We start from the raw sequence: 27,737 nt of genomic DNA, 5'->3' as shown, positions 1-27,737 counted from the left end.
ACTGGAGTTCCAACTTCTAAGGGATGCATTAATTCATGAACAAAACTAGTGACTTTATTCAGCATAAACTCATTCAGTACGAAGTATTTATGTTTTCATTAGATACAAAACCAAGAATGTTCCAAGGTTCAACAAATACCCACCATCAAATAAGAAGATTATGGTCTTGCTTATAACAAATGGCTGAGGTTCCATAAAGTTGTACAACAGCTCAGCTTGAATGAAAATACTTGAACATGGGATTTCCTTTGGACCACACATCTACTACTAGACTTATTTGATCCTTCCATAACATTGCACTGAAAATCTTGAAGGACTGCTCTAATTATCTGCAACAATATAATTACAAGATTCAGCTAATCCATACATAGAAGCTGAAACTTTACCTAAATTGAATCTCATTCTCACCATGTGGGGACTGAGAGCTCGTTGCAGAGAAATCGGAAGACATAGGAATGGATATTGAGAGTTGAGTTGTGGAGAAGGCTGTTTGGTTGGATATATCATCTTCCAGACCAGACCATGACTCCCTGCTTTTAGGCCATTCATTAGAAAAAGGTCGAAGAGGCTGGCCCTCCTCCTTCACGTGTTCTCCCGATGCATATTCACCAGATAAAAACGAATGTTGGGGATAATCACTATGCAACAGGGAATCAGTACTTGATTTTGATGTAGAAAAAGAGGCAACTCTGGTTGACATCGAAGGCCATGTGTTTTCCAGCTGTGACTCCATTTGGAGAACCTTGTTGCTTCCAGAAGCTTCAGAAAAGAAGCAGTGTTCACCACCCTCAGATTTAAGTCCTTGAAGACACCTGTTTAGTTCAAGTAAAATTGCCCACAGTTTAAGGGATAAGGAATTAATATTGATTCTGCTAACATGTTCCACAGTCATATTTAATTATACAGGAAACATATCATTACAATAGAACAACATGCCTTATTGGCAAGCTGAATAGTACAAACAAATAATCATGATAATGATTGCATGACATTGGCAAAAGAAACAAATAGAAAAGGGCAAAGAGCATAAGACAAGACAAGGTCACCACCAATGCTCTCCTAGTTACAAATGTACTAGGATTATTCAATGAAATTAAAGCTTTTGAGGTCTCATTATTTTGAATAAATTCACATCACAACATTGAAATTATATGGTGGCAGTAACAATGAATTATAGAAAAAATACTATTATATGATGAAATTACTCGATCAAAATCCTAATTAAGCTGGATGAAATGAAACATAAGGAGAAAAGAAAGGTGCTGAAAAGTGAAAAACACTAGAAGTTCAAACTTCACATAGTGCCATAAAATCTTTGAATTCAATGACAGACTGCAGTCTCCCTACCAAATTTGGCAAAACTGCAAAAGTCAAAACTTTGAATAAATTATCAGCTTGTCTTTTTTTCACGAAAACCCATCAGCAAAGTGTTATCAATTTTATTTAATTGTAATATCATATAAATATTCAGAGGAATAGAAATAATTTTGTCTTATAATCTGCAACTTACTATTTAAGAAAGAACAAATTAATATGGCTGTGTGGAACAGAACAAAATTCACAGCTATATATAATAGTGCATGAAGAGAAAGTGTGAGACACCCTTTTGTTGATAAGCATTGAAGGAAATGCATCCTTTCTACCCAAACAAAAATTAGAAACCATTCAGTCCATGACGTGTACACCTACCTTTCTTATTATCCCCATATGACAGATACTTACTGCAGATGGACAACCAAGCCGCATATTAGCATGCTAAAATGTTTCTCAACATTTTGCCAAAAAAAAAGTTTCAATATGCATTTTCTATTCAGAAATAAATCAGTGCCAGAAAACAAAAAGACTAGAAAAGAGACAATTAAAGGATCATTTCTCTTTCTCACAATTTTGTCACAAAGTACTCAACAAGACATAGCTTGTAGACAATTTTCATTGATGAAGGTCTCTTAAATCTAGTACCTATTCCACATGTCAGAGCATCACCCAACACTAGAAAAGAGAACATAAAACAGCAACCGGAAATAAACAAAATAAGAGTTCAGGATTTAATGAAAAACTACAATTCTCCTCCCTCATCAACATTGAAAAAAATAAATAATACAGAAGCTGAAGCAAAGCAAGGTAGCCAACAGCTCTAGTCTTTCTTTTGACAATATACACAAAGATGTAGATACTTCTGCAGTGAATAGCATTCTAACAATTAGTTATTAGTTATAATGCTTGCATATCTCTGTCCCAAAATTAGAAATGCACAATAAAAGCATATCACTATCCCCATATCAGAAATCTATCCTGGCAGACTCACAGTATTTATAAAAAACTGCAACAAATTCAAATAAAAATATTAAAACTCAAGAATGTGAAGAAGTATAGGCAGTTCCATTGAATATGCCAAGCAAAACGACATTAATTAAAGATATATTTTCTATTCTATTCTTTATAGCTTAAGTATTTTTCAAACTCCAAGCAACAATGGGTGCAAAATATGATAAGAATGTCTATACCTGTATTCTTTACTTGGAATCGCATAGGGAATGGAATCTAGATGATAATTCGTGCGGTCAGTTCCAGAATCAGTACCCTGGAGATTACCAAAGGCATTTGTGGGAAGGTTTTGGAAGTTTACAGTTCCATTACTGTCACCACCACCAGTCACAGTGAGTGATGTGACAGTTGAAGACGAGTGAGTCATAGTTTGTGATTCCACAGGCTTTCTTGAACGGTTGCGGCCACGGTGCATGTGGCGCTCGCAGTACTTGGAGTCTGGGTATGCTTCCTTGGAGCACCTCCACTTTTTTCCATCAGTCCTCCTGCATCGTCCTGGCTCAGGGTCCACCTTCTTCCCATAGAAGGAACAATAACTCACTGCAAAGTTAGTCATGCACAGCTATTTTATTACCAACATTCCAAACACATCCCCCACCTTAACGAACAAGAGCCATTCATTTGGCAGCAATAAAGACAAAATGGAAAAACCTCCAGAACAGAATATGCAATTCCATAAGCATAGAAATAGAAAGCTGGAGAGAAGGAAAGTGTTAGATGACGCGTTTAGGACTACTGATGTGGAGTAGTTGTCACTAAGTCAAATGTTTTAAAATATTTACTGTTATGTGGAGTTGGTTATTTTTTAAATGTTAAACCATGATTTTAGTGGGTAGTCATAAGGCTTTTCAAAATTTCAGTTCCTTTTATATTAAGGTTGTAAGTTTCCCGAGGATAATAGACAAGTGCGAGCAGTTTTCAATCTCTTTGCCACTGCAGAAAGTAAAAGTTCTGGTTTTTCTTTTCCTTACTCAATTTGACAACAGAAAACAACCCAATCAGCAATTACAAATCTGTGTCTCAATAATTTCATCCAGAAAGGCAAAAGAAACTCCACACGAAAGATGCCTAATAATTACAAAAAAAAAAACCCTCCAAAAATGGAAAGATAATTTGTTCTGGATCAGGTCACCTTCTTAAATGGCAATCCAGCGAACAAGATCAACGTATCCTTACTATAAATAAGCTCACTGGATCATTCAGGGACAAAGGGCTATTATAGCCATATGCAGTCATTAGGGTTGAAGGAAAAGCATTGAAGTTACTTTCACATAAAATGGAAAATAGGTAAACATTACCAAAACAAGTTTTAATTTATCATAAACAAAGGAAGCGGGATTAGAGAGAACTCACGTGTGGGATGGTGAAAGAAAGCGTGAGAGAGAGTAGAGTCGAAGCTCTTCTGAATGGGGAGGACGAGATCGGGAGGCACAGGAAGACCCGCAACCATGTACTTGAAAATCAAAGCTTGGTGCTCCAGTTCCTGCCACTGAGACACTGTGAATGGGGACCTCCCATTACTACTGAAACCCATCACAGTTCCTCCTCCGCCACTGATGTTCATGTTTTCCACTGTTGTCTACTTGCGCTACTCTTAGTCCTATTAATAACACGACACTCTTGTTGGGTATCGAAATCAAACATAGTTAGAGCCGAAACATGAGATCACACTCGGATCGAGCTTTGTCGGAAGGAACCATTTGGATTTGGGTTTGCTTTGCTTGTGATGCTCCAACTAATTAATACTTAAAGTAAACTTGCATTCAAGTCAAAACTCATCCTTAATATTTACAGCTTCTAACCAAATTCCTGCCTGAAAGTATTATGGGTGATAAATTAGTTCTTTCATCAAAAATTTAAATTTAATCTTTAAATATGAAAATTACAATCTAAATAATTTAATAATAAATTAATCTTTTAAATTTTATAATTTTATGTTAAATTAATTATAAAAAATATAATTTTTTTTTATTAAAGTTATCTCTGAACATCATAATTTAAAAATAAAATAGTCTCATAAATTTAATAATAAGATTAATTTATATTTTTTAGAAGATCAAAAATTAAATTTATATTTTTTATCTTTTAAAAATAAATTTATCTTATATCATTTTTTTTAAGACAAATTTATTTATTTATCTATTTTTTAATTTTAACTTTTATTCGAGTCAATTCTCTTTCTTGTTAGAATTTTACATGATTGTGAATGCAGATGTATTTTAAAAAATTACAAATTTTCACATCAATCATATAACTTTAACTGTGAAAAAAATTTCTCTTATGGTCATGAGAACAAATTAAAAATATTTTTTCCTAAACATAAAAGCTTATAAAAAATATTTTACTACACTAAATTAATTAGAAAACATACTAATTTTTTTTAAAAAAAAACAAATTGTTGTAACAAAACATTATTTTAATTAAAACAAACATAATTTAAAAAAAAAATCATAAAAATTCACTCAGTATAAAAGTTTTTTTATGGTATCATACTATTGTCACGTAACAATTATTTTAAAAGTGATACTTAAGTTCAGTTTGATAGTAAACTTTAATTTAAATTAATGAAATATTAAGTAATAGATGTTCTTTTGAAATAATAAATATTTTAAAATGGATAAATCCTGAAATTATTGATAATTATTTAATATTTGGTAAAAAAAGATAATTATTTAATATATAAACCATATACAGTATAATTTAAATAGAGGAAGTGTTTTTTACTCTCTCTTCTTCTTCTTTTCTTTTTGTAGCATTTGCTGTCATTTACTCATTTTGTTGATCTACTTTTATTATGCTACCCTATAACGGACAGCAACAAGGCGTGATGGGCTGGAGTAATTGCGGGCCCAGTGGCCCAAAGGCAAAGCACCCACCGACGAGTGACAGATATTTTAGAATGAATGAATTGGCCACCGCTGGAGGAAACCATCCACTACTTGCCGGAATGCGGGTGACATTCGATGTGGGCCTCAATCTCTTTCTCTTTGAGACAGATTGCCAAAAAACAAAATCAAAATCAAAATTGTAAATGTGGTCCAAAGCAAACCAATGCAAAATGCGTGCAATTCCAGTTTTAGGCTTATTGGTTTCTGTATCATTGCCTATGTACCCTGTACCTATTTAGCCAAAGGGACTATATTATTGAACAGACACGAACTTAAGCAATGGTCAAAGATGCTTCAATTATTCATTGTTTGGTCACCCATACTTCATCATTCAAGGACCACACCCCTATGCCCTATCTTGTTTCTTTGGCTTCACTTGTCTTCTACATATTATCTGAGAAAACTAAACCCCTAAACCTATGTGTCAATTGTATTGTATGTATATAATTCTTAAATTTGGGGTTTTGGGGATTTAAAATTCGAAATGGATTCAGGTTTGTAATTTGGAGTGGATTGAGATGACGTTTGGAATTTCAAATGAAATTGAAAAAAAACAATAACAAAACTTCTTAAATCTATCAAGTTCTAGAACGGTACAATGGACTACACCCTCACTCTCCCACATACCCCTTCCCTCATTCCCTTGAGTTTCTTTCTTCTTCTTTCCTTTTTTTTCTTTCTTTTTTTGTCAAAATTATAAATTTGATCTCTTTATTTGTCTCACAATTCAATTTTGATCCCTTATAATTAATTTACAAATTTAGTCTCCTAATTTTTTACAATTTCATTATTTTATTCTCCAATTCCGAATTAGAGGTTGATGGTTAATTACTTATCTTAATTGTCATTTGTCACAATTTTATTGGAGTTTGACGTTAATTAAGTATATAAAATTAACGTCTAATAAACGTGCAACAGTGACAATCAACGTTGGCATAACCGTCAACGTCCAATCTCAAGGGTTGAAGACTAAAATAACATTATTCTAAAAAACTAGAAATCTAGTGAATTAAATTATAAGGAAACTAAAATTATAAATTTGGATCAAATAATGGGATGAAATTTGTAATTTTGCTTTTTGTCTTTTCTTTGTAGTGCACCCTCCTTCCTTGTTTTTTTTTTTTTCTTTTCACTATTTTTTATCCTTCTCTCTTCTTTCTTTGTGTTTATATGTTTTTTCTTTTTTACTTTTCCATTCTTATATTTTTTTTCTTTTGTTTTTATTATATTTTTTATTTTACATTTTTTTATCATTTTATAAGAATAATAATTATATTATGAAGTTCAAATTTTAAAATTGAACATTCATTTAAATTTAATTAGCTAAATATATTTATTAAAAATGTTATTTTGGCTCTACGTTTAATAATTTTATATACTAAAATTTGGTTGATTAATATGTATATAATAATATTACTTTTTTACTGAAATACATAATAAATATATTAAATTATTTTATTCAATATTTTTCACTAAAAATTAATTTAAATATAATTAGTTAATTTATTTCTTATAAAATAATATTTTTACTTTATGTTAATTAATTTATTAATAATGTCATAAATTAAGTTAATTTTAATTTTTAATCATAGAAATCACGCATATGAACTACAGGAGACAATTTTGCTTCAATTTGGTTGACAGATTTTTTTTTTAATATTTAACACAATTTCATCTATAAGACTAATTTATTGAATAATTATGCAATACGTACCAAATTTCTCGATGAATTATTATGATTGTATTATTGGATACCTAATAGTAAGTGAATTTGATTGTGATTCTATGTGAAATTTATTGAATACCTAAATAGTGTCTTAAAGATACTAATTAGAGAATTAAAAATTATTATTTTTTAAATCATATAAAAACATATTTTTAGGTATCTTAATAAGATTTTTTTTGTTTTTACTTCTTTAACTAGTTAAAAATCACAAATTTTAGTGAGTTTTACTTATAAATAAAGGGATGAATTTATCAAATGAAAACTCACTAATATTTGTAAAGTGAGAAGATTCAAACACACAATCTCTATCCATTTCATTCTCTATTTATCATTAAGTCAATCTTGTAATCTATAGTTTTAAGAGATTGCTGGAAAAAATTAATATTCAAGAATAAGTTTTGTTTCATTTTTTTCTTTTCCACATGACCAAACAACCCCAAGTAATGAGAATTAAGATACTACTGAGAGACTTTACTACTTTATATGAAGTAATAAAATTATCGATCACTAAATGGTTTTTTTTACAAGCATCACTAAAATAGTTAAAACACTAATTTGTAATTTATAGACATAACCATCCCGTAAACAATAATCATGAATGTATTTGTGTAATTAATATTTTTTTTTAAAATAATCAGAAGGAAATTCGAACATAATTAATATTGATCCATACAAATCGAATTTTAGTGGTATACTTGTAAGAGCTACGCTCAAGTCAATATTTTATAGGAGGAGGAAGTTTATATAACATAAGTTAGAAAGTATACCCAAGACCTTTAGCATCATTCTCACTTAGGTTATACATGTTAAACTCTTTGCTTTGCGTTTGTATGATAATCGATGTAGGGTCATAAGGTTCTCAACCCTATATCTCATTTAGGTCTTGCGGACATCTAATTGTGTTTAGTGGTATAAGAATAACATTGGTTTATTACACCTAAATACTATGAACAAAGTTTGGAACAATAATATTCATAATTTTTTTATAAAAGGGATTCTCGATTATATATTAAAACATCTTAATTCATTTTATATTTTTAGGCATTTTTTATGGGTTCCATGTAAAGTGGAAGAACTTATCTCTATTTTTACTCTAACAGTAGAATCCCACTTTGGATTCTTAACTTATTTGTTGTAGGATCTACAATGGTAGAATCCAACGGTAGGAATTTGAAAAAAGAGGAAAACGAAGTTTTTCGATATGTCTCCACGTTTTCTCCATTAGTCATTCCCTCACTCTTGCCCCCACCAATTTTCCCACACCCATTTATGCACAAACCTTTCCCCTCCCTCACACTCACAGACATGCCTCCCCATCCCCTACATTAACGCACTAACTTGACCCTCAAAGTATGGGAGAATTTTTTTTTTTTTAACGTTGCAGATTGTCAATTCCCGCAAAATCATGCCAAAGATTGGCCATACAACCAACCATGTTCCAATGAGACAAAGGTCTGCACAAGTTTATCCACACAAGCTTAAACTTAACCTATCTGCAATCCCTCAAAATATGTTCCACAGTTTCGATGTGACTTCACAAAGAGCACAGATTTCATCATACGTAAGCCCACATAAAGCACGTTTGAGATTGATCTTTAACCCATCGAGTATTATCATCCAGATTTTAGACCTGTGTGGGCCTTTCCAGACCCAAACCCTATTCCAACAGATTTTCTTTTATCAGGAGTTCTCGACTCATTTTTGTATAACCTATAAAATCGACAACACATTTAGTAGCCAAATATTCTCATTACGGGAAGAGTCTTTTTTTTTTATTAAAAGATAATAAAAACACCCCATATTTTGTTATATTTCATTTCTTTGTTTTAGGTATATATGCAATTTTAACATTTTTTTCACTTTCTACGTATATTATCATTTAGTCTTTATTTTATAAGTTACAAATGCATAACATTCTTTCTCAATAACAAGAGAAAAATGTGGTTTCGATCTTTGATTATGGCATTACACTGAAAAAATTAGTTCTCTAATTTTGGAAAATATTTAACCTCTTAAATAGGGATCAATCTATAAAGTCAATGACTTGACAAGCTCACGAAAAAAAATATTCTTTTTTAACTGTGACAATAAAAAATTATCACTATATATTAAGTTTAAATGTGTGGAGGGATATTCTTTAAAGGAGATGACAACAAAAAGGTACGAGTTAACTCATTTAAGAATATAAAGGATTTTTTAAACAAAATTATGATTAAAAGTGAAATTAAAAAAACATGTTTGTAATCCAAACAGGCCACACTTGTTCATTATATCCTGCGTGCAAAAATGTAAATTTCCCAGCAAAGATTTCCATTGACAACAATCGGAAGAAAGTGTATGAACATCTGAATGCATGAGCCTAAAGGGACCCACGACAATATCTCAGCTCAAAAATTTTATCGGCAACGTACAGCGCTGAAATCGCTATTGAATAAGCAACGCAGAGACTCTAATTTGTTGCCTTTACATTCACAAACAAGCAATGGTAAGGAAAAATTCGATAAATAAATGAAAACAACATAGAAAAGAATGAAGAAAAAAAATCAGTATATCATTAAAAAATTCAAAATTAAACTGTCCACAATCATGCCATCGCTATACAAAAAAAATCGATTATCAATTATTAAGAGAGCAAAGTGGCAAGGGAGGCCTCAGATTAAAGAATTTGAGCATTCATCAGAGACAAGGTCTCAGATGGTACGGACAAATTGATGCATCACAGGCCAAAATCAAAAGTAGAATTGAACAAAGACTTGCAATTAAGTAGAAATATGAAATACAACGCAATGGCCAATGGGGGGGTAAAGCTCATAAAATAGAAGAGAAAAGAAAGTAGCGCAGCTGTGGTCTGTGGAGAACTGGAAATGCTAGGTTACGGATTAAATAGGCCACAACGAAATGAAAGTATGAAACCCTAATTTTCTTTTGCGCGTAATTATTATGGTTGTATCCTTCATTTTTAATTTCGGCCCAGATCCTTCATTTGTACATGAGCATACTGGGCTTGACGTTAAAGCTCGTTGTTGGCAGCCCAATTCAAGACTGCCTCCCAAACAATAAATAAATAATATATAATTAACTTAAGTTAATACTTTAAAATATAAGTTAAAAAAGTTAGTTTTAAAATAGACTGTCTTGTCTTTGTTCTTTTCCATTTTTTTAGTTTAATATATATCTTTATATTAGATGGAGAATAAAAAAAAATCTTAAAGTTAACATAAGTTTAGAAGATAAAACTTTCCACGAAGATGGTTTTTTTTAATAATACTTATTTGAAAATTGAAAATTATAATTAAGTAATAAATATAAGATAATAACAAATAAATTATATTTTTTTATGCAAACATAACAACTAAAATTACAATTCTATTTTCACACACATATATATATATATATCAAATGATGATGTATCATGATTATCACTTCAATCCAAAACGTCATCTTCGAATGATATTGGAGACTTCAAAAGCTGGAAAGGTAACCTTCCTTCCCTATTCCTTTTGTACATATTCATTTGTTTATGAATGATCCTTTTTGTGATCATGTGAAGAGCATTTTACTTTTGGCATGTGATTATTTAGGATATATATGCTTGGTAAGTTAGGAGTAATAGGAAGAAATTGAAAAGCTTGCTTGCTTGTCAATGAAGATGAAGAAAATAAAATGGACTTTACAGTTTCTTGCTTTCCTCTTCAAAATTTGTCTCTCAATGTTAATTTGAATGAGGTTATCTACAAGGGTCTAAACAAAATAACTATATGTTTAATTTAGAGATGTAGTGAATAACCCTAATGTGTTTTGAGATTTCCCTATTCACGTACAGGTTTGAGCTGCTGCCCTTATATTAGTATGGGAGTGTCATGGTTCAAAATCTCTTTTTGCATTCTTGTACCAAATTGACACCTTATAGTTGAATTTTCTTAAATATGTACGTTTGTTTTGATATTGTTCTGATGTATAGTTTGCTGCTATTGTAAAGTCTTAGTTCTAGGTCTGGCTTTCTCCTCGTTTATACAAACTATATAGTGAGAAATGTGTTAACTTTATGAGGAAATCTGAGATCATGTCGTTATGGAACTTATATTTTAGGAACGGCCTTTGGAGATAACATGGAAGCACTTAACCGATACGGATCAGGTTAGAAATGGTTGATTACAAGAGGAGAGAATAGTTATCTTAACTACCAAACATATAATATTTTTATATCTCAATTTGATATTTTGAAAATGATATATATTATTCCATTTAATATCTTTTAAAAAATTGAAACTAAATCCTGCATAACACATTTTTTTAAGGCATTAGGATACCTAATTCGATTTTTGAGAATAATTTTTCCAAAAATATAATGATAGAATTGACATTCCTGAATAAGTATTTTTTTTAAAAAAATTGTGTTTAGTCAATTATTAAAATTTATTGAGAAACTTTTTTATTTTCTCAAAGATAATCAAAACATTTATTTGGTTCACATTATATTTTTACAGGAATATATGATACAATTATCAGAATATCCTTATTCTATGAAAGATATTTTTTTTACTTTAATAATTTTTTTTTATATAAATATATTTTGTAGCCTACCTGATATATCCAGGTACTATATAAATATTTGTTTTTTACATATCCTTGGCTAATAGAATGGTTAGTCTATAGTAATGATCATCTGTGTCTATAATTTATTTCAAAAATAAATTTATCAAAATAAATTATATTTATCAATATTTTAGATGAATTTACTGTAATTGTTTAAAATTTATTTGGATATAATAAAAAAATATTATTTGATAAAACTACAAGGAAATTCAACTTTTTTATTTTCTGCCCTTATATATTGGCTTAATTGCACATTTATCCCTGTTTTTTAATTTTTGATGAATTTCACTTCCAATAAATTAATTTAGTGTATTTTACTACTAATACTTTAGAAATTTATAAATTTTACCCTCCATCATTATACTTTTAACATAATTACATTATTTGTTCCTTATTTTTTAATTTTTTGGTAAGTTTTACACTCATTTTTTTATTTTTGACAAATTTTATCCTAAATTTTTTATTTTTAAAAAAATTTATACTCTTAATTTTTTTCCTTATTAATGGACAACTGATGGAGGATAAAATTTATAATTTTTTTAAAAGTTAGGAATATAATATGCCAAATTAAGAAATTAAAAATAAAATTCATCAAAAAATTAAAAAATTAAGAATAAAAAATGCAATTATATATACTTTATTTTATCCCCCTCTAGCAAATACATCCACGTGTTTCCGGAAGAGAAAAAAAAAATACGTTTTGCTCAAAAAAAAAATTACGTAGATAAGAAACGTTTTTAGCGGGAGGGTTGAGGCTGTGGAATAGTACTTTCCATTATTACCCTTGTCTTTTCCCGCCATAACAGTGGCGACTCGATCTCATTTTCTTCAAACAGGGCCTTCTCTCTCTTCGCTCTCGCGTGTGTTGATAGCAGATTCCAAATCTTCATCAGATGGCACCTTCTCGGAGTGTCGCTGATTCAACGCCTCCGTCAACAACATCCGAAGTCGTAGAGAACGATTTTCAGGTTCTCTCTTCTCCTTTCCTTTGCTTCCCCCCCCCCCCCCCCCCCCCAAAACTCTGATTATTTTGTACATATCTCTCCGCTTTGCCTTTGTCCAATTTAACAGTGTTTTATTTTACTAATAATTTCGAATATTGCTTCACTCTAAATGGCTAGTGATTGTTCTCCACGATAAGATTATTAAGTTCGGTCCTCAATGATGCTTAATAGTATCCTTAGGTATATCTCATAGATGAGTGGCGTGCGCTTTTCTCTTCGATTTTATCTTGTTGATCTTAATTTTAACTGCTCCAGTTAGTTATACTGGCTCCTGATTTTATATCCGGTGAGAATAATAACGTGGCTGCTTGTCTTTTGTTTTCGCCTATTCAACTCCTAACTAGGTTTTACTTTTTCGTTTTTGTATTTGGTTCGCATTTGAAATTGATTGGAAATGTATATCAGCAATTTGACTAATTTCAAAATTTAAATGCAATTATAGTCGCTGTTTGATAGTAATTCATTCGCGCATCATAACAAGTGAATAATGTCGAATCTGACCTCTATAAAAATATTTTCATGATGGATCGGTGTCTCCAATCCATTGTAGTAGTTCTAGTTGCCAGACTTCCTTTTTTTTTAAGAAAAAAATATGTGATGCCTGTTGGTTAATATGTTCTTTACAATATGGGGGAAGCTAGAAAAGAACAAGTGTTATATGTAGAACTGTAGAAGTCGGTTTTACTCTTAGTTAGATTTTACCTTCAAGCTAATGTGGGCAGAGTGCTGATTTAAACTTCATTTGGATTCTGTTCAATAGCCATTCTTTGTTCTTCATAAAGCTTCATCCCGGAGAAAAGATAGAAAACCAACAGCTCAGGGAAAATTGTGGAAGAGAAATGAGTTATCTTCATCATTTCCACAAGGTGCAAAGAAACTTGGAGGAAGAATGACTGAAGAATGTGATCACCATTTGTTTCAGCAACTGCAGATTGAAGCTTTTGACATTGTTTGGGCAAAGATTGAATCTACCATTAAGGTCCTCTATTTATCTTCCCCCAAATCTTGTACCTTACTGTAATTGGTTTTGCTGTATATTTGCGTAGGCAATAAAATTTATTTTCATTCTTTACCCTGGAGTGATCCAGCAAGTAAATTAGTGAAGAGTCTTCTTTCTACTGCAGGATGTTTTAAGAGATCTCAATGCCATTGTATTTAATGATATACAAAAATGGGTTCTGGAGTGCTTCAACGCTACTAAGTTGCTTGGAGAACCTACTATTGCTGAAGCAACTCGGTCTTTTCCCACTCTAAATAATACTACTCCTGGGCAGATGTTCACTGCTTTCGTTTCTACCAGTAAGTGTGTTCACATTTCTGGTAAATATCCTGAATGCTTTGATTCTTGGAAACTGGGTAAATTTAAGACAGATGCTTATCAATTCCATGAGCATGTGGATTACTTGAGTTGCTTCTGGTCATCATACTCTAGTATGAGGAGTGAAAGCAATGTTTGTATTTCAAAAGAAAATATTAATGTTGAATTATGATTGGCAGGAAACATAGAGTTCGTTGATGATATATTGACATTTGAAGAGCTTGGTCACTTCCTGAAATCCCATGGATGCCATGTGGCTAAGCTTTCATCACTGGAGTTTTCATCAAAAAATGGGATTGCTGGTTGCTTGAAAGCCTTATTGCAAGAGTTTCTTGGGTGTGCTATTGATGTGGGTGCTTCTTGTATTTAAATTCATTGATTCTATCTACTTGTACTGTCTCCTTTACTTTTTCCTTTTCTTAATGCTGATGTGAGCAGTCAGCTGATATATCAATCTTAGCATCATGGTATAGAGAACAAGTCAACTACAATAAACCACTGTTGCTGATCGTTAATGATTTGGAGAGATGTTGTGGATCAGTCTTAACTGATTTTATCTTGATGTTGAGGTATGCTTAAGCATCTTTTGCAAGAACGTTTTTATATATATTTGTGATGTGATTTGATAAGTTCATCTTGAATATTTGATTTGGTTATTCTTTGCTTAGGTCAACTATGGTTGAGGCCTCACCATGTATATAAAACAACTAAAGCCTTTTCCCATTCGGTGGGGTTGGCTATGTGGTTTAAATAATGCTATTTTGTACTGTCCAAAACTGTTGAGGCCTCCCTGCTTATATGTTCCTTGTGTATTCTTTGACATTTGGAGATTGTAATATTTGTTTAATTATTTTAAATGTATAATGGTGACTTTTGCTTAGATGATATGAAATGGTTTTCATTTTCTTCCTCTTTTTCTACTAGTGAATGGGTTGTCAAGGTACCAATCATCTTCATATTTGGAGTTGCAACGACAGTGGATGCCTCCAGAAACATTCTGCCATCACATGCTCTTGAGCGTTTGTGTCCCTCTAGGTTTATGCTTGGAACACCAGTCGAGAGAATGGATGCAATTGTTGAGGCTGTTCTTCTGAAACATTGCACCACGTTTAGTATTGGTTATAAAGTGGCAGTCTTCCTAAGAAACTACTTCATCAACCAGGATGGGACAGTGACATCCTTTATTAGAGCTTTGAAGGTTAATAATGCAGTTTTTGGGTTACTGAGTGTTATCTGTATCTTCATTGTATGAATTATGTACATAGTAACCGAGTATATAACCTAGTCTTTTACATGTTATATTTTTTTACTATATCTTTCAGGTAGCTTGCTTATTACATTTCTCAATGGAACCTCTAAGTGTCATACATGGGCAAACACTCGCTGAAGATCAGAAAGTTTGTCTTGAACTCTTCTAATGAATTATCTTTTCTCTGAGTTTACTCTTTCAAATCTGACTTCATAATTACATAGCTTTTGGGTCTAGTGTTTTGATTACTTATTTTAGTGTTGTTAAAGTTGTTGTTTGATTATGTTTTATTAATGTTTTATATTTCTAGCTTGCTGTAGAAGTTGTAGTGTTTTCTAGCTTGTTGTAGAAGCTCTTAGAAGCTGTCCTGTAATCTGTCACCATTGGCTTGGCTGCAGCCTTCATCATGAACCATTTTTTTGTACTATCTGTCAATTCTTATATATATATATATATATATATATATATATATATATATATATATATATATACACACACACATCTCTCAGCAAACTAGGATTCTTTTTGTGTGCATATTTTCATTCTCAAACATTTCAAGTAGTGTCATTTAGCCCAAGTTGGTCTAATTTTATTTTTTTGGTTGGTTTAGTGTTTGATCCATTAGACATTTCACCCTATGGGCATGGGTATTTCATCCAAGCTTCAAACTGCTGGGTGTTCTTGTCAAGCTTTTTAAATAATTCTTGTCATCTTATTACTGTTTGTTTTATTATTCTAATGGTTGACTATAAATGGGTTGTTAGGAGGGAAAATCTGCACTATCACCCGAGACTCTCTTGAAATACATAGATGAACTTCCATTGTGTGCAAGGTATTACGGTTTAAAAATTTTCTTGTTCTAATTTAGATTTGCTTGACAATGAGTTTACCCCTTGGTTAAAATTAATCTAGGAATCAAACAGTTGATCATCCGACTCAAAAAAGCATGTCTGAGGGTTTGTCAGAATTGGTGACAGTGCAGAAGCTATGGAGCACTGCAGTTCTGGTAAGATTTAGCAATTGCTTTTTGATCCTGTGCACTCATCATCCACTCTTATAGTCTTATTGGTTATTGCTTTTGAAACTTCTTCTGTTAATCTTCTAAATTACAACTTGATCAATTGATGACCGTAGAAATCCAAACAATCCAAAAAGTAGCTTTTTGGTACATTATATAGTTACTACTGAAAATTTTCGTAACTGAGTAGGAAAAGAAGTTTTAATATGGACACTAAATTGATAAAGTAATTCATGTTGTCAACTATACTCATACCCTTTGGATGAATCTTCATTAATGTTTGTGATCGAGAATTCAAAGAAAAGAGAACACAAAATTAGATATGAAATGCTTTCATTTTGTTATTCTGAATGTTGGTACGGAATTTATATTACAATGGAAGCTTGTGCTACAAGCTGAGAAGATAAGTTACTGTCACATCAACAGTTATTGACAGATCTAACAAACAGTTATCTGCAACAACAAACTTAACTAACAGACAACTGTCTAACTATATCGGAAGTCTAACAGACAACTGTCTAACTATATGGGAAATTGTGTATGTTAGGATATGCATCCTCACCTTTTTCCTATCGTTGTTGTGAATTTCACAAGTCAGAGTTCGAATTTTCTAGGGTGAATCAAAGATAGTAAATGGCCAGTTGGGGGTTCATCAGATTTATGTGAGGTAAGGGGAGCAATAGGACTGTAGTTTTAGGTTGAATTTTGGCTATTTGGGTGCTGTGAGTAGTACCTGTGGGATAGTGTTGGGGTTTAATGGGATAGAGCAAATGAAGGAAGCATTAACTAGGGTGTAGATGAGGGAGGTTAACCTTCAATCTGGCCAAACACTCTTAACAGCTTTTAGTAAAGGTTATGAATGAGTACAGTCATCCCAAAATAAAAACTAAACCAAAATATGGAGATTATTTGATCTTTAAGGTTGTGCTTTCTGGATCCTAAAGCATGGTAACCATATATTTATAATGTGTATCATAGTTATTTAATGATATCTTATCATGGAAGGATTATGAGACGATCTTGAATTTTATATTTGTATGTTTGATATTCTCCATGCCTGTTCCTTTTGATGAAGCTTTTTTCTTGATTATTCCTTTTTTTTTTATGGCAGATGGACATTCTAGTATTTTGCCTTGCAAGTAGCTATGATTTCATCTGCCAATAAAAAAATTTGGAAAATATTGTATTCATTGTGATTGCCTAAACTCTTTCTTTTGAAATTGTTTGGTAATTAGTTGTTGCCGTGGCTAAGTTGGAGTTCATGATCCTGATTTTTCCTTTTGTTCAGTGCCTATATGAAGCTGGAAAGTATAGCAGAGTGCGACTATTGGATTTGTTTTGTGAAGCTCTCAGTCAAGATTTATACCTTTCAAGGGTTTCTGATTGTCATGTGGGGGATGAAAAAGATCGTGATTTGTCCTCAACAAATGATCCCAGACAACAATATTCCATCATGAAAAGCGGTGGTATTATTGGCAAAATAGTATGCAAAGTGAGGTAACTAGGAATTTGATGCTTATCTTCTTTCAGAAAAAAACTTGTTGATGTAGAGCAATATTTGTTCCTAATTAAGAGCATATTTAAGCAGAAAAGGAGGAAGGATGGGTAGGGAAGCCATAAAATCTATTTTGTTATATATAAGATGACATCTGAAGCATACAGATACCTCCTTATATGGTCAAGACCAGGTTATGAAGTATTCTATTGCCTGAATCTAATAGGAAAGAAATAGAAAACTATTGACTTCAAAAAAGAATAGGAGTAGGAGACCAAATATTCTAACAAAAAAATTTGATAACATCACAATAGCTGGTGTTGATAATCATTGAGATTAAATTGAAATATTCCTTCCTTCTTTATTTGTCTATTCATACATTTATATACTTTTAATGGGAAAATGGAAATTATGCAGGGATATCCCTACAGGGATGCTATATCAGTTGATTGAGAGTTGGGAAAAACTTACTGCTGATGTTTCAGAGGTATGTTTAAACTTGAATATATGGTTGTGGGGAATGTTAATTTTTCTGAATTAACTTTTTTCCTTGTTGAGACCATGTTTTGGAGTAATTGGATCCAATTATTAAATGTTGACATCTTAGATGATGATATTGCTTATGCTCTCTTTTTAGTGGCTTCCAACAGAAGGTCAGCAAGCTAAGTGTACTCATTGACCTCAACCTGCCGCAGGCATCTTTGATGGATTTTAGTAACTGCAATGAATTAAATTATACACTATAAAGGAGTAGTAGATATTGGCAGAGTTGGTAGTGACTGATATCCAATTAAAACTAGTTTTTAATTTCCCCACAAGTATGTAATTCTGAACTAGACAATTCTAAGTAGATCAGTGAATTACATCACAATGGAGATGATTAGTGTTGTGTGCTATGAAGCACGGACACTTCAGCCCCTTGCCGTGTCCGGTGTCCGACACGCGTCCGTGTCAGTGTCCGACACCGACACGACACCCGTATTACATTCTATATTTTGGACATTACAGGTGTTCACGTGTCTGTGTCCGTGTCGTGTGCTCAAAATGCTCTGTTTTTGCATAGAGGGATTTTTTTTGGGAGGATCACAATTTATAAATCCCTGTTTAAAAGCTTAAAATCTTTTAGCTTTGGAACAATTGAATAGACAAGTTAGTTAATATGGTGGGTAGGCCCACCCATGGGTCTTAAGATGGTCAGTTAACTCCTTTCTGATTTGGATACTGCATCAGTTACTGGTTTTTCTATGAACTCAACTTATTTGGAAGTTACTTTGGGAGTAATATGCATTTGTTTCTTTGAATTATCAGTTTATCACATTACTCTCACTTAGCCATGTCTTTTTACTACTCTCCTTTATTTTTGTTTTTATTTTTCTTCAGGATTCCTATTAGGATTTTATAGCTATCTAAGAGTCATGTATTGTTATTACTGTTGTTGTTTTGGTTCAAAATTAAAATCATTGTATTAATTGGTAAGTGGCTATAGAGTTTACCTATGGGAAGTTAATAGTTGCCCATAGTTACTCACATTGGGATTAGGCTAGCAAGAGAGCATATCATATTAAAGTGAATTGGTGATGCTAGGCTGATGAGCATGGCTGCTCATTGAAAACATCTTTTAAAAACATGCTTTTGGAGTTAGGACCAATTCTGGTTTTGCGTGACTTATTTCTTGAATATTCTTGTGGGTTAAAAAACTTGGAATTTGGATTCTTATGATGTTTGATCCTGAAAATTTGAGATTTAAAATTCATTCTTGAAATCAGAATAAATTCATAACTGGTGCTCTTCTCAAAAAGTTGCAACTTGAGGCTTCTAGGTTATATCACCTAGCTGGATAATAATTACTAATGATTCTTCGTAGATTTGGACACCATGCAAAGCACTTATAATATGCTTTATAAGCCGTGAGGCTGGATGTTTAACACTCTCACACTGCTCAACTTTCTGGTCTATTTAGTGTAGGAATTTTGGAAACATTGGGGGGCATCCCAACTCCCAAGTGTTTGAACAAATGATTGATTCATTATATGATTTGTGGGCTTGACAAGGAAAACAATGCTTTATGCATTATAATTTGTAAGATATGACAAATTGCTTTATTTTTCTTCCATATGGTGGTCCACTAAGTACTGACAATTGTTTCAAAGGTTCCTGTAATTTAGGTATTTTGCTTTCATTGATAATGTTTCTTCCTTGTTAATGTTGCTTTCATAGATAACCGAGTTGAATGACTAAAAGACATTGTGTGATCTATGTAGTCAACCTCACCTAGTGGAATAATTTTATTTTTTTCGTTGATAATGTTTCTCAATGAGAAAAATATATTAGATGGTTGGTGTAGAAGTGACGTACATAACTACTCTTGTGATTTACAGACTATTGATTTTATTGTGTTGTGTTTGAAAGGACAACTCTATCAATCATCTATCGGTATCGTTTTGCCAATTTCTTATTGCATTCATCGAGATAGCAAATGCACAAATCTTGTATAACTTGGTTCCTGGTCAAAGCAAATAATTTCCAAATAACAAATTCTTGCAGATTCATGAGAAATTGAAAATCTTGCAATCTTCAGTAAGATGTGAAGATGGAAAGAGTTCACGCAAGAGTTCCAAGGACAATTCCAAGTAACATTCTAATTCTTTCTTGTTCCTTGTTATTTCCTTATAGATCACAATTTAGATAAGCCAAAAAAAGAACTTTCATTAATATGTACAAGTGGTACCATGTCCAAATACATAATAGATATAGATTCTATATTCTATGTAATCCTCTCCAGTTATATCTAAAAGCATCCGTCCTATCCTTCAGAACCTGTGTGAGGGGAATGAGAGAGTGAAGAGACCCCATTTTGAGTTTCAGGGGTATGTGCTTAATTTAATTAGAAATTTAACAGAAGTCAACACCGTTAGACAGAGGGGGTGCTTGTGTAGTTAGAGTAAAACTAAAGGGGTGTCACTGTAACTTGTTCTTTTTTATTTTTATTTTTTAACAAATAACAAGAAGCCATCATTCATATTTTATGAAAAAGTGTAAAGGTTGATATTAAAATAAAGCTTTTCTAAAGGTTTGAGATATAATCCAGTCTTCTTTTGTTATAACAGAGTCTTTTATTTTATTTAAAAAAAATGCATGTGATTGGTTTTTTTGTGGGATAATGAATGCAACTATTTATATTTCCAGGAGATATCCAGTAAACATTGACAAGGATGCGAGAATGTTAAATTTACAAGCTATCGCATTTTTAGATTATCTACTTAGGTAAGTGTTTTTTTCATTTATGTATCGTTAACTGCGTTTTTTCCCTGTTTAAGCTGACTGATGGTGGAAGACTTGATATTAGCAGCGTTATACATTAAATCTAGCTATTGTCAAGCACTCAGCTTGCCTGACCGATGCTAAAGATATGAAATGGAAGGAATAGGTCCCTTTGAAAAGGGGTTTGAGTTTTAATCTTGACTGGAAAAGAAAAGCAGTTGGTTGAGTTTGTTAGTTTGCCTACATTATTCCCGCATCCCCTTTTCTTTGTTTTTCCTGAACAAATTTAATTAAAACTTGGCAATAGTTTGATCAATGTCTTAGATTATAAAACAGTTGATGCATGATCAGCTTTCCCATCAATCATGCAAGATTCTATCATCCTTAATATTTATATTTTGAAGTTGATATCTCTAACTAGGTGACATTTATAATCACCGAGCCTCTTGCAATAGTTTAGCATGAATGTAATCAAGTATCAAACACAATCAGTTAACTTCTAGTAGATTGTGTTTTACATCGACTTGTTGGCAAAATTTATAGTGGAAATATGAAGAGCTTGACTTGTTGCCTTTGCTATATTGTTGTATAAAAGTAAAATAGAAATATATTCTTATTTCCTCATTGGTAGTATTTAAGTATGGCTACTGGTTATTCTTTTCATGGAACAGAAATTTTTTGAAGCCCGTTGAAGGCATGCCTTTCCATGAAATTTTCTGCTTCAAGAATGTTGAGAAGCTTCAATTGGTAAGACATCCAAATATTATCTTCTCCACTGAATGAATCATTTACTTTACTCACAGATGTACAGTTGCGATTTAATTTGCAGCCTGATATAGCAACTGCCAGCTCATACACAACTTTGACTAACTGATGAGATGAGTAAATTAGGCTGCAAATTAAATCCCAACTTTGACTAAGGATCTAAATCCTTTCTCTTGTATCACAACACAACTTCCAATTCATTAGATCCTATTTATGCTTACAAGTTACAACTAGGACAAGGGCATTAATCATTAATTAGTTTGTTCATAAATGCAGCTTCATAATATTTGTTGTTAGCCTCAACAAAATGAACTTTCATTTGCGGGTAACCCACTGGGTCCAGGTTCATTTGTTATCCCAATTTACATGCCCATGGGCTTCCCACTGACTAAATTTCATTTTTCTTTGGCATGGTTAAATGCGTCATGAATGAGATGCAGGAGCAGCATGTCTGTTTGTTATCACATTTTGAAAATGGGCATGTTGTGTACCAATCTTTATTTATTTGAACTTCAAATAATAAGATTCCATTCCCGCATACATTTTTTTATATGTGGGATTTCTATAATGCATGTAGGTTGTATAAAGTTTAAGGCACTAGATTTAAATTCTATACAATTTTCTTTGTTCTTCTGCAGTTTTAATTAACTCTTGCTCCTCTTAGGTTTTGATTGGAGATCCAAGAAGAAGAATTCAAGTTGATCTATTGGAGTTCCATAAGATTTTAAGGTGCAGCTGTTGTAGCAAGAGTGGCAATGCCCTATTGCCATCCAGGCATGACTCCTCAATTATGTAAGTATCTAATAGAGTGCTTTGCCTACAGCATTCCAATTCTTGCAACTTTTCAATAATGTTTTCCTTTGCTTTTTTTCAGATAGCTATTTCCATCTTTTTAATAGCTTAACTATTTTTTGGTTGGATTTGTATTTAGTTGTACTAGACTTGTACTTATCCTAATTCGTTAGTATAAATATATCCTAAATTATAGTATATCCCCTCCCATATGCTCTACAGTTTCAATAATGTGGATGAGTGAGAATTATCTCAACTTGCATACTTTCTGAATCCTTCTAGTATTATCCTCTTTTATAAATTATCTCTATTATGCCCTAACAAGGGTGATCCTTGGCACAACATTAAGGTTGTTGCTTTGTAACCGGATGTCACAGGTTCAAATCTTGGAAGCATCTCTGCTTGCAGGGGTAAGGTTGCCTACATCTACCTTTCCCAAACTGCGCACCTAGTGAGAGCCTCATGCAATGAGTTGTCTTTTATAAAGCATGCCCACCTCAGTATGGGGCAATCCCCCCTCTTAAACTTTTGTATACCCAAAAAGAAATTATCTCTTCATTTTAAATGCCAAAAGGTTGTTACTTTTCTTTCTTGGGAGGGTGGGAGTACAAAGATTTCCAAGTTCAATCAATGTTATTCCTTCTTACACATATTTCTAAGCCCTGCTTCGTACTTGGTGGCTGACATTTGATTAACATGTTCGACCTTGTATGTATACTTAAATCTTGAATATAAATAGTAGGCTTCTATAAGAATGGAGCTCTGAAATTTTTCTTTCGTTTAGCTTTAAGTTTCTACTTGTAGGTGAGTTGATGTTAGTATCTTTTTTTCTTTATTTACAGGTATTCTCTGGCTCAAGAGCATGGAGATCTTATCAATCTTCATGACTGGTTCCAGTCTTTTAGAACAATTGTTATTCAACATAAAAATAAACGGAAACAAAATTCAAAGCAATCCCCCTCATCAAAGAAGAGAAAAGATATAAATGGATCTGCCGACCAAAACGAAGCATCGATTCAGTATCCTTTATATTTTCCATTTCACAGTATCACTCAGCATGAGCTGTATTACTTCAAGTGCTTTGCTAGATGTCTGTCCCAAATTAGCAGTTCTGAAGTTATAATATCACGTGTCATTTTTTATTGCATACACGCATGCATTTTAACTTGCAATCTTCCATGATTCCATCTTATCTTTGCTATATCTGCCTTTATCCTTCAAATTGATCCAGAAATGTAAGTCCCATATTGAAGAACCATAATGCATAATATTGAGTGGAAATATATTCTTTAATAACTGATTTCTACCATGAAATTGCTTTAGAGACAAATATTATACTAAAAGGAACCTAGTGTACGGAGTTCTTTAACTGATTTTAAATTGTAGGCCAACTCCAGTGCTTCATGATAGTAGTTCAGATTCGAGTCTTGATCTTTAAAGGATTTTAGCATGTAGGATATGCCTATTGTATTTTGTATCTGTATATTTCCCATTTTCATCTCCCTAGTTGCAGTGATTGCAATACATTTTATTGATCTCGGTCACAATCCTTAATTTTTGTTTGCAATAGAGCACGCTTTTGTAGGGCAGTTACTGAGCTGCAGATTACTGGACTAGTTAGAATGCCCAGCAAGAGACGCCCGGATTTTGCTCAAAGAGTAGCATTTGGACTTTGATACGAGATTTACTGCTTTACTTTCATATTGTCTTCCTAGTTTTCTCATTAAAATGTGATATAATTGTATTTTCTTATATTACCAAATTATTTATGGTCTATACTCTATACAGCTGATTGTTTAATTGATGAACCTGATCCATAATATAAAAAAAAGGTAAATAAATAAATGGTAACCGGAAAAAATGAACTAAAGATTATGTGCGTGTCATAAAAGGTATTTATTATTTACAGATTATTTCTTTGCAGAAGTGCGTTGTTCATGCTATCTTGTCAGCAATATTTAGAGAAAAAGCTCCATTCCAAACAGTTTAGTACGTAGATATTCTAAACCCTTTCGTATCAAGATATTCTAAAAAAAATGTAATAAAAATTAATATCCCAATATTAGCGTGCCAATAAAACTAAAATTGAACTAAACCAAAAGAGAAATAAGGATCACACAACTTTCATAAATGAGATCAAAAGCCAATAATTTATTTTTAGGAACTATAGTAGTAGAAGCTAACAATATCCTTTTTACAAGAAATTATTATAGGGTGTAAAATAACATAGAAATTGCATGAAATACGTAAAAAAATGTTTTTTTTTTTTTAAGTATAAACAGTTTAAACAAACATATTTAAAAAATAAAAAATAATTTATTTTATTAAAATAAAGGCTTATTTCAACAAATAAGGTTAAACAAACTAACCTTATATAACTACCAGATCACAAGGCTCGAATTTGAATGTCATTACATTGATGTTCATTTGTTGATTCCTTTTGTTGGGTGCTATTTTTGACATTTTAAATACAGTTCATAACTTAAGAACAGACTAACTGGCTACAAGTGTTTCGGCCACCCTTCCGTCTATCATCAATTTATACTTAAAACCAAATATCTAAGACTACTTGTCATCAGCGAAAACAAAATGATATGGTTCTTTCTCACTCATGATGGTTGCCAGTCGATAAAAATTGGAACTATTTTGTACAGAAGTTAACAATTATCCCATATTTAAACAGTGCAAAAGAGCTGCTTATTTCATTTGGGCAAAAACAACTACAACCTAGATTCCATTGTTACTCTGCCATCAGTTAATCTTGGGACGTAAGTAAAACTTCGGGTCCCTGAGAAACCTTGAAACCATCTCTGCCTTGTCAGTAGAAAGATCTGTGTTCTCTAGAATTTGCTCTTTTGACGCCTTGGCAATTGCTTGGACAGAACCAATAGCTTGACTAAGCTGAATTGAGCGATCAGAATAACAAATAACTCAAGCTATATATGCATGGCTACCATGGTTTCACACGTGACAAAATGTGGTATACTATCCCAATAAATAGGACGAGTGAGTTGCACGAGCCTAATATAGCATCAATTTTAAAACTTTGTCATGAGGGCAATCATCAGTAAATATACAAAACGAATGCTCAATATATATATATATATATATATATGGCTGTTATACCTTAGCGAGTTTTAAACACCTATACGATCAAGAATCCTGGGATTTAGCAACTTTGGGTGGAAACACGAAAAAATAGGAAAACTAATATGAAGAGTAGTTGCCTCATAATACAGGAATTTACCGCATTGGCATCGTGATTGTCAATGCCTGGGATGGATGTAACCACCTTGAGGTAAAAGTTCATTCCTTGCACTAACTGCTTTCTCTTCAAAAACATAACAAAATTCGTACATCAATATGTTATTTTCATTTCTGAAGGGACATATATGAATGAATGTAGAATCAATCAACTGACCTCAGCTTTCAATTTTTCTCCAATTCTCTCCTGCTTGTATACTGCAATTAGATAGAGAATGAGAAATATGAATTCGAACAACACATTATAGTTTGAAGTTTCTGGTTCTACCTCCAGAAGAATGAGCTATTTTTACTATCTTTTCAAACCCCATCTCCAAGTCCTGAACTGACACAAATGTAGGCTTGCCAATCACCATCCCAAATCTTCATGCATCCATAACCATGTTCCTTATTCTTTCATTATCCAAGACATACATGGAAAATCATATCAATCAGAACACAAGTAGCAAAACTTACTTGAAATATGACTGAATAAATGAATCAATTTGCTCTTTTGCCGGGAATGTGATGACCACGTAAAAACGCGCAAATTGCATCTTCAGTTTCTTAACTCTGCATGAGAAAATTAGGATCAGACATAAAACTCATAACTAACCACTCAAACATACTCCCAGGCAATGACTCCATAACAGCAGCCTACCTGTTGAAGATTGGAGCAACATTGTTGCAGTCCCAGTTTGTCACAAAAATGAAGGCCACAGACAAACCCCCACAATTGAATATAAAGTCCTATAAGGAAGCTCCTCATATTTCAACGTTGAACCGTTATTTGAAAGGAGCAAAAAAAAAAAAAAAAACGAACAGGGGAAAAACACAAAAACTGCCAATTACCGGGGCGATTGGGACAAAATTTAGGCGAAAGGAATTTGCAGAGAGGAAAGTGGAGATAAAATTGATGAACGATGGATGTTGGTCCTCTTTCCATGCATTTCTCATCAAACAGACTCCAGCTGTACCTACAACAATATCTAATAATGGCCTCATTCTAAACAAGTTAAGAAGAGAATGCATTATGTAGTGATTAGAAACGTAAACGCACAACAAAGCTCTCCACCAAGCTATCATTATTGAGTAGTACAGGGTTAAAAAACCACATATCTAAAAGTCAACCCATCAAGATAAGAATCAAAAGCATTACTGCTAAGTTTCTTCAAGTGGGGGCTTTACGTGGAGAATCAAATTCCACATGCTATACCAGATCCTTGGATCAATCAGATGAGACTAGTTCTCTTTACAACAATTTTCCTAAAAGATGCTCAAAAAAGCCTCAAACCACTTCATCCTCCTATCAAAATCTTACTTGAAAACAAGAATATCATATTCAAAGAATTAAAATCGACGTCTAACAGGGAATAGAATCAATAGATCCCTCTCCCTCAAAAACGAAAATCTATAATGATTTTATAAATATTCTACCTATGGAGGACATAAGTTTTTTGCTACTTAGTCATCTTTCTTCTTCCCTAAATAGAAAGCAGATCTCAAAGGAAAAATAGAGATACAATATCATGAACCTCTGCTTCAAATTAGTATATAACAGTCACAGTATGACAGCATCAGAAGGAATGAGATCAATTCCGCGTCACAGATAAATGCGATTTACAATTTTAACAAGCAGAATACCAGCAGCAATAAAATTGTTTCCGGTTAATTAAGAAACATTGGTACCGGAGAAGGTGGAAAGCGAGGGAGTTGAATCTCTGAGGGATATATCCATATGTGAATCAATCGCAGAGAGAACTGTGAATGGAGAAGAAGCGTTTAGTCTGTTTTCAAAACGTGATTTCTTTCCCTCTCGCGAATTCAAATAGCGAACGAAAGAGAGGAGAAGAGAGTCTCATACCGACGGCGGATGAAGGTTGCTGCGACGGCAGCGCCTGATGGTTACGGCCACAGAAATCAGAGCGAACGAGGCGGTGATACGAGTTGGATCGCCAGCACGCAATGTAGGTGTTTCCCGCCAAGAATATCAACCAATTTATATATACTTTTCGTCGTGAATATGTATTTCTTTTATTTCCAGATTCAATCAAAAC

At 32.6% G+C, this 27,737-nt stretch overlaps 3 protein-coding genes and 1 non-coding gene across 7 annotated transcripts; 1 reads left to right on the top strand and 3 right to left on the bottom strand.

The window, feature by feature from the left end:
• Positions 1-27: 27 nt before the first annotated feature.
• Positions 28-4,079, bottom strand: GRF13 (growth-regulating factor). Its single transcript, XM_003539994.5, has 4 exons — positions 3,679-4,079; positions 2,505-2,865; positions 409-812; positions 28-329 (listed from the first exon to the last, which is right to left on the bottom strand). Exons 1-4 carry the CDS (start codon positions 3,887-3,889, stop codon positions 322-324), a joined length of 984 nt encoding a protein of 327 aa, XP_003540042.1. The 5' UTR covers positions 3,890-4,079; the 3' UTR covers positions 28-321.
• A 5,506-nt stretch (positions 4,080-9,585) lies between these two features.
• On the bottom strand, positions 9,586-9,664 carry LOC112998623 (small nucleolar RNA snoR117). The gene has a single exon (XR_003263717.1). It is a non-coding gene; the product is annotated as a small nucleolar RNA snoR117 (small nucleolar RNA).
• A 695-nt stretch (positions 9,665-10,359) lies between these two features.
• On the top strand, positions 10,360-24,213 carry LOC100780646 (origin of replication complex subunit 3). Of its 2 annotated transcripts, XM_041007318.1 has the most exons (19): positions 10,360-10,416; positions 11,029-11,076; positions 12,372-12,503; positions 13,300-13,518; positions 13,664-13,838; positions 14,037-14,206; positions 14,296-14,426; positions 14,782-15,055; positions 15,180-15,254; positions 15,871-15,938; positions 16,019-16,112; positions 17,413-17,621; positions 18,037-18,106; positions 20,164-20,249; positions 20,806-20,883; positions 21,552-21,627; positions 22,310-22,437; positions 23,280-23,456; positions 24,008-24,213. In XM_041007318.1, the coding sequence occupies exons 3-19, from the start codon at positions 12,429-12,431 to the stop codon at positions 24,111-24,113; spliced, it is 2,211 nt and encodes a 736-aa protein (XP_040863252.1). In that variant the 5' UTR covers positions 10,360-10,416; positions 11,029-11,076; positions 12,372-12,428; the 3' UTR covers positions 24,114-24,213. The 2 variants fall into 2 exon arrangements, with proteins under 2 accessions (XP_040863252.1, XP_006592003.1); XM_006591940.4 differs by lacking the exons at positions 10,360-10,416; positions 11,029-11,076 and having other exon boundaries at positions 12,312-12,503.
• Positions 24,214-25,055: 842 nt separating this feature from the next.
• On the bottom strand, positions 25,056-27,651 carry LOC100780115 (protein PARTING DANCERS). Of its 3 annotated transcripts, XM_041007315.1 has the most exons (8): positions 27,545-27,651; positions 26,533-27,441; positions 26,342-26,430; positions 26,158-26,253; positions 25,970-26,064; positions 25,859-25,899; positions 25,685-25,768; positions 25,056-25,338 (listed from the first exon to the last, which is right to left on the bottom strand). In XM_041007315.1, the coding sequence occupies exons 2-8, from the start codon at positions 26,764-26,766 to the stop codon at positions 25,189-25,191; spliced, it is 789 nt and encodes a 262-aa protein (XP_040863249.1). In that variant the 5' UTR covers positions 26,767-27,441; positions 27,545-27,651; the 3' UTR covers positions 25,056-25,188. The 3 variants fall into 3 exon arrangements, with proteins under 3 accessions (XP_040863249.1, XP_040863250.1, XP_040863251.1); XM_041007316.1 differs by lacking the exon at positions 27,545-27,651 and having other exon boundaries at positions 25,685-25,759; positions 26,533-27,045; XM_041007317.1 differs by lacking the exons at positions 25,056-25,338; positions 27,545-27,651 and having other exon boundaries at positions 25,591-25,759; positions 26,533-27,045.
• Positions 27,652-27,737: the final 86 nt, after the last annotated feature.

The sequence above is a fragment of the Glycine max genome, chromosome 12, assembly GCF_000004515.6.
Source record: "Glycine max cultivar Williams 82 chromosome 12, Glycine_max_v4.0, whole genome shotgun sequence".
Classification (NCBI taxonomy): domain Eukaryota; kingdom Viridiplantae; phylum Streptophyta; class Magnoliopsida; order Fabales; family Fabaceae; genus Glycine; species Glycine max.
This window is presented reverse-complemented; position numbering and strand designations above follow the sequence as displayed.

Bases quoted from the DNA above. Each gene is read 5' to 3' on its own strand.
- LOC100780115 (XM_041007315.1), bottom strand. From the start codon at position 26,766: ATGATAGCTTGGTGGAGAGCTTTGTTGTGCGTTTACGTTTCTAATCAC. The intron at 25,900-25,969 runs GTAGAACCAGAA...ATCTAATTGCAG, and splicing joins AATAGCTCATTCTTCTGGAG to TATACAAGCAGGAGAGAATT. The intron at 25,339-25,684 runs GTAAATTCCTGT...CGCTCAATTCAG, and splicing joins ACAATCACGATGCCAATGCG to CTTAGTCAAGCTATTGGTTC.
- GRF13 (XM_003539994.5), bottom strand. From the start codon at position 3,889: ATGAACATCAGTGGCGGAGGAGGAACTGTGATGGGTTTCAGTAGTAAT. The intron at 2,866-3,678 runs GTGAGTTCTCTC...CTAACTTTGCAG, and splicing joins TTTCTTTCACCATCCCACAC to TGAGTTATTGTTCCTTCTAT. The intron at 813-2,504 runs GTATAGACATTC...TGAACTAAACAG, and splicing joins ATTCCAAGTAAAGAATACAG to GTGTCTTCAAGGACTTAAAT.
- LOC100780646 (XM_041007318.1), top strand. From the start codon at position 12,429: ATGGCACCTTCTCGGAGTGTCGCTGATTCAACGCCTCCGTCAACAACA. The intron at 15,056-15,179 runs GTTAATAATGCA...TATATCTTTCAG, and splicing joins CCTTTATTAGAGCTTTGAAG to GTAGCTTGCTTATTACATTT. The intron at 15,939-16,018 runs GTATTACGGTTT...AAATTAATCTAG, and splicing joins GAACTTCCATTGTGTGCAAG to GAATCAAACAGTTGATCATC.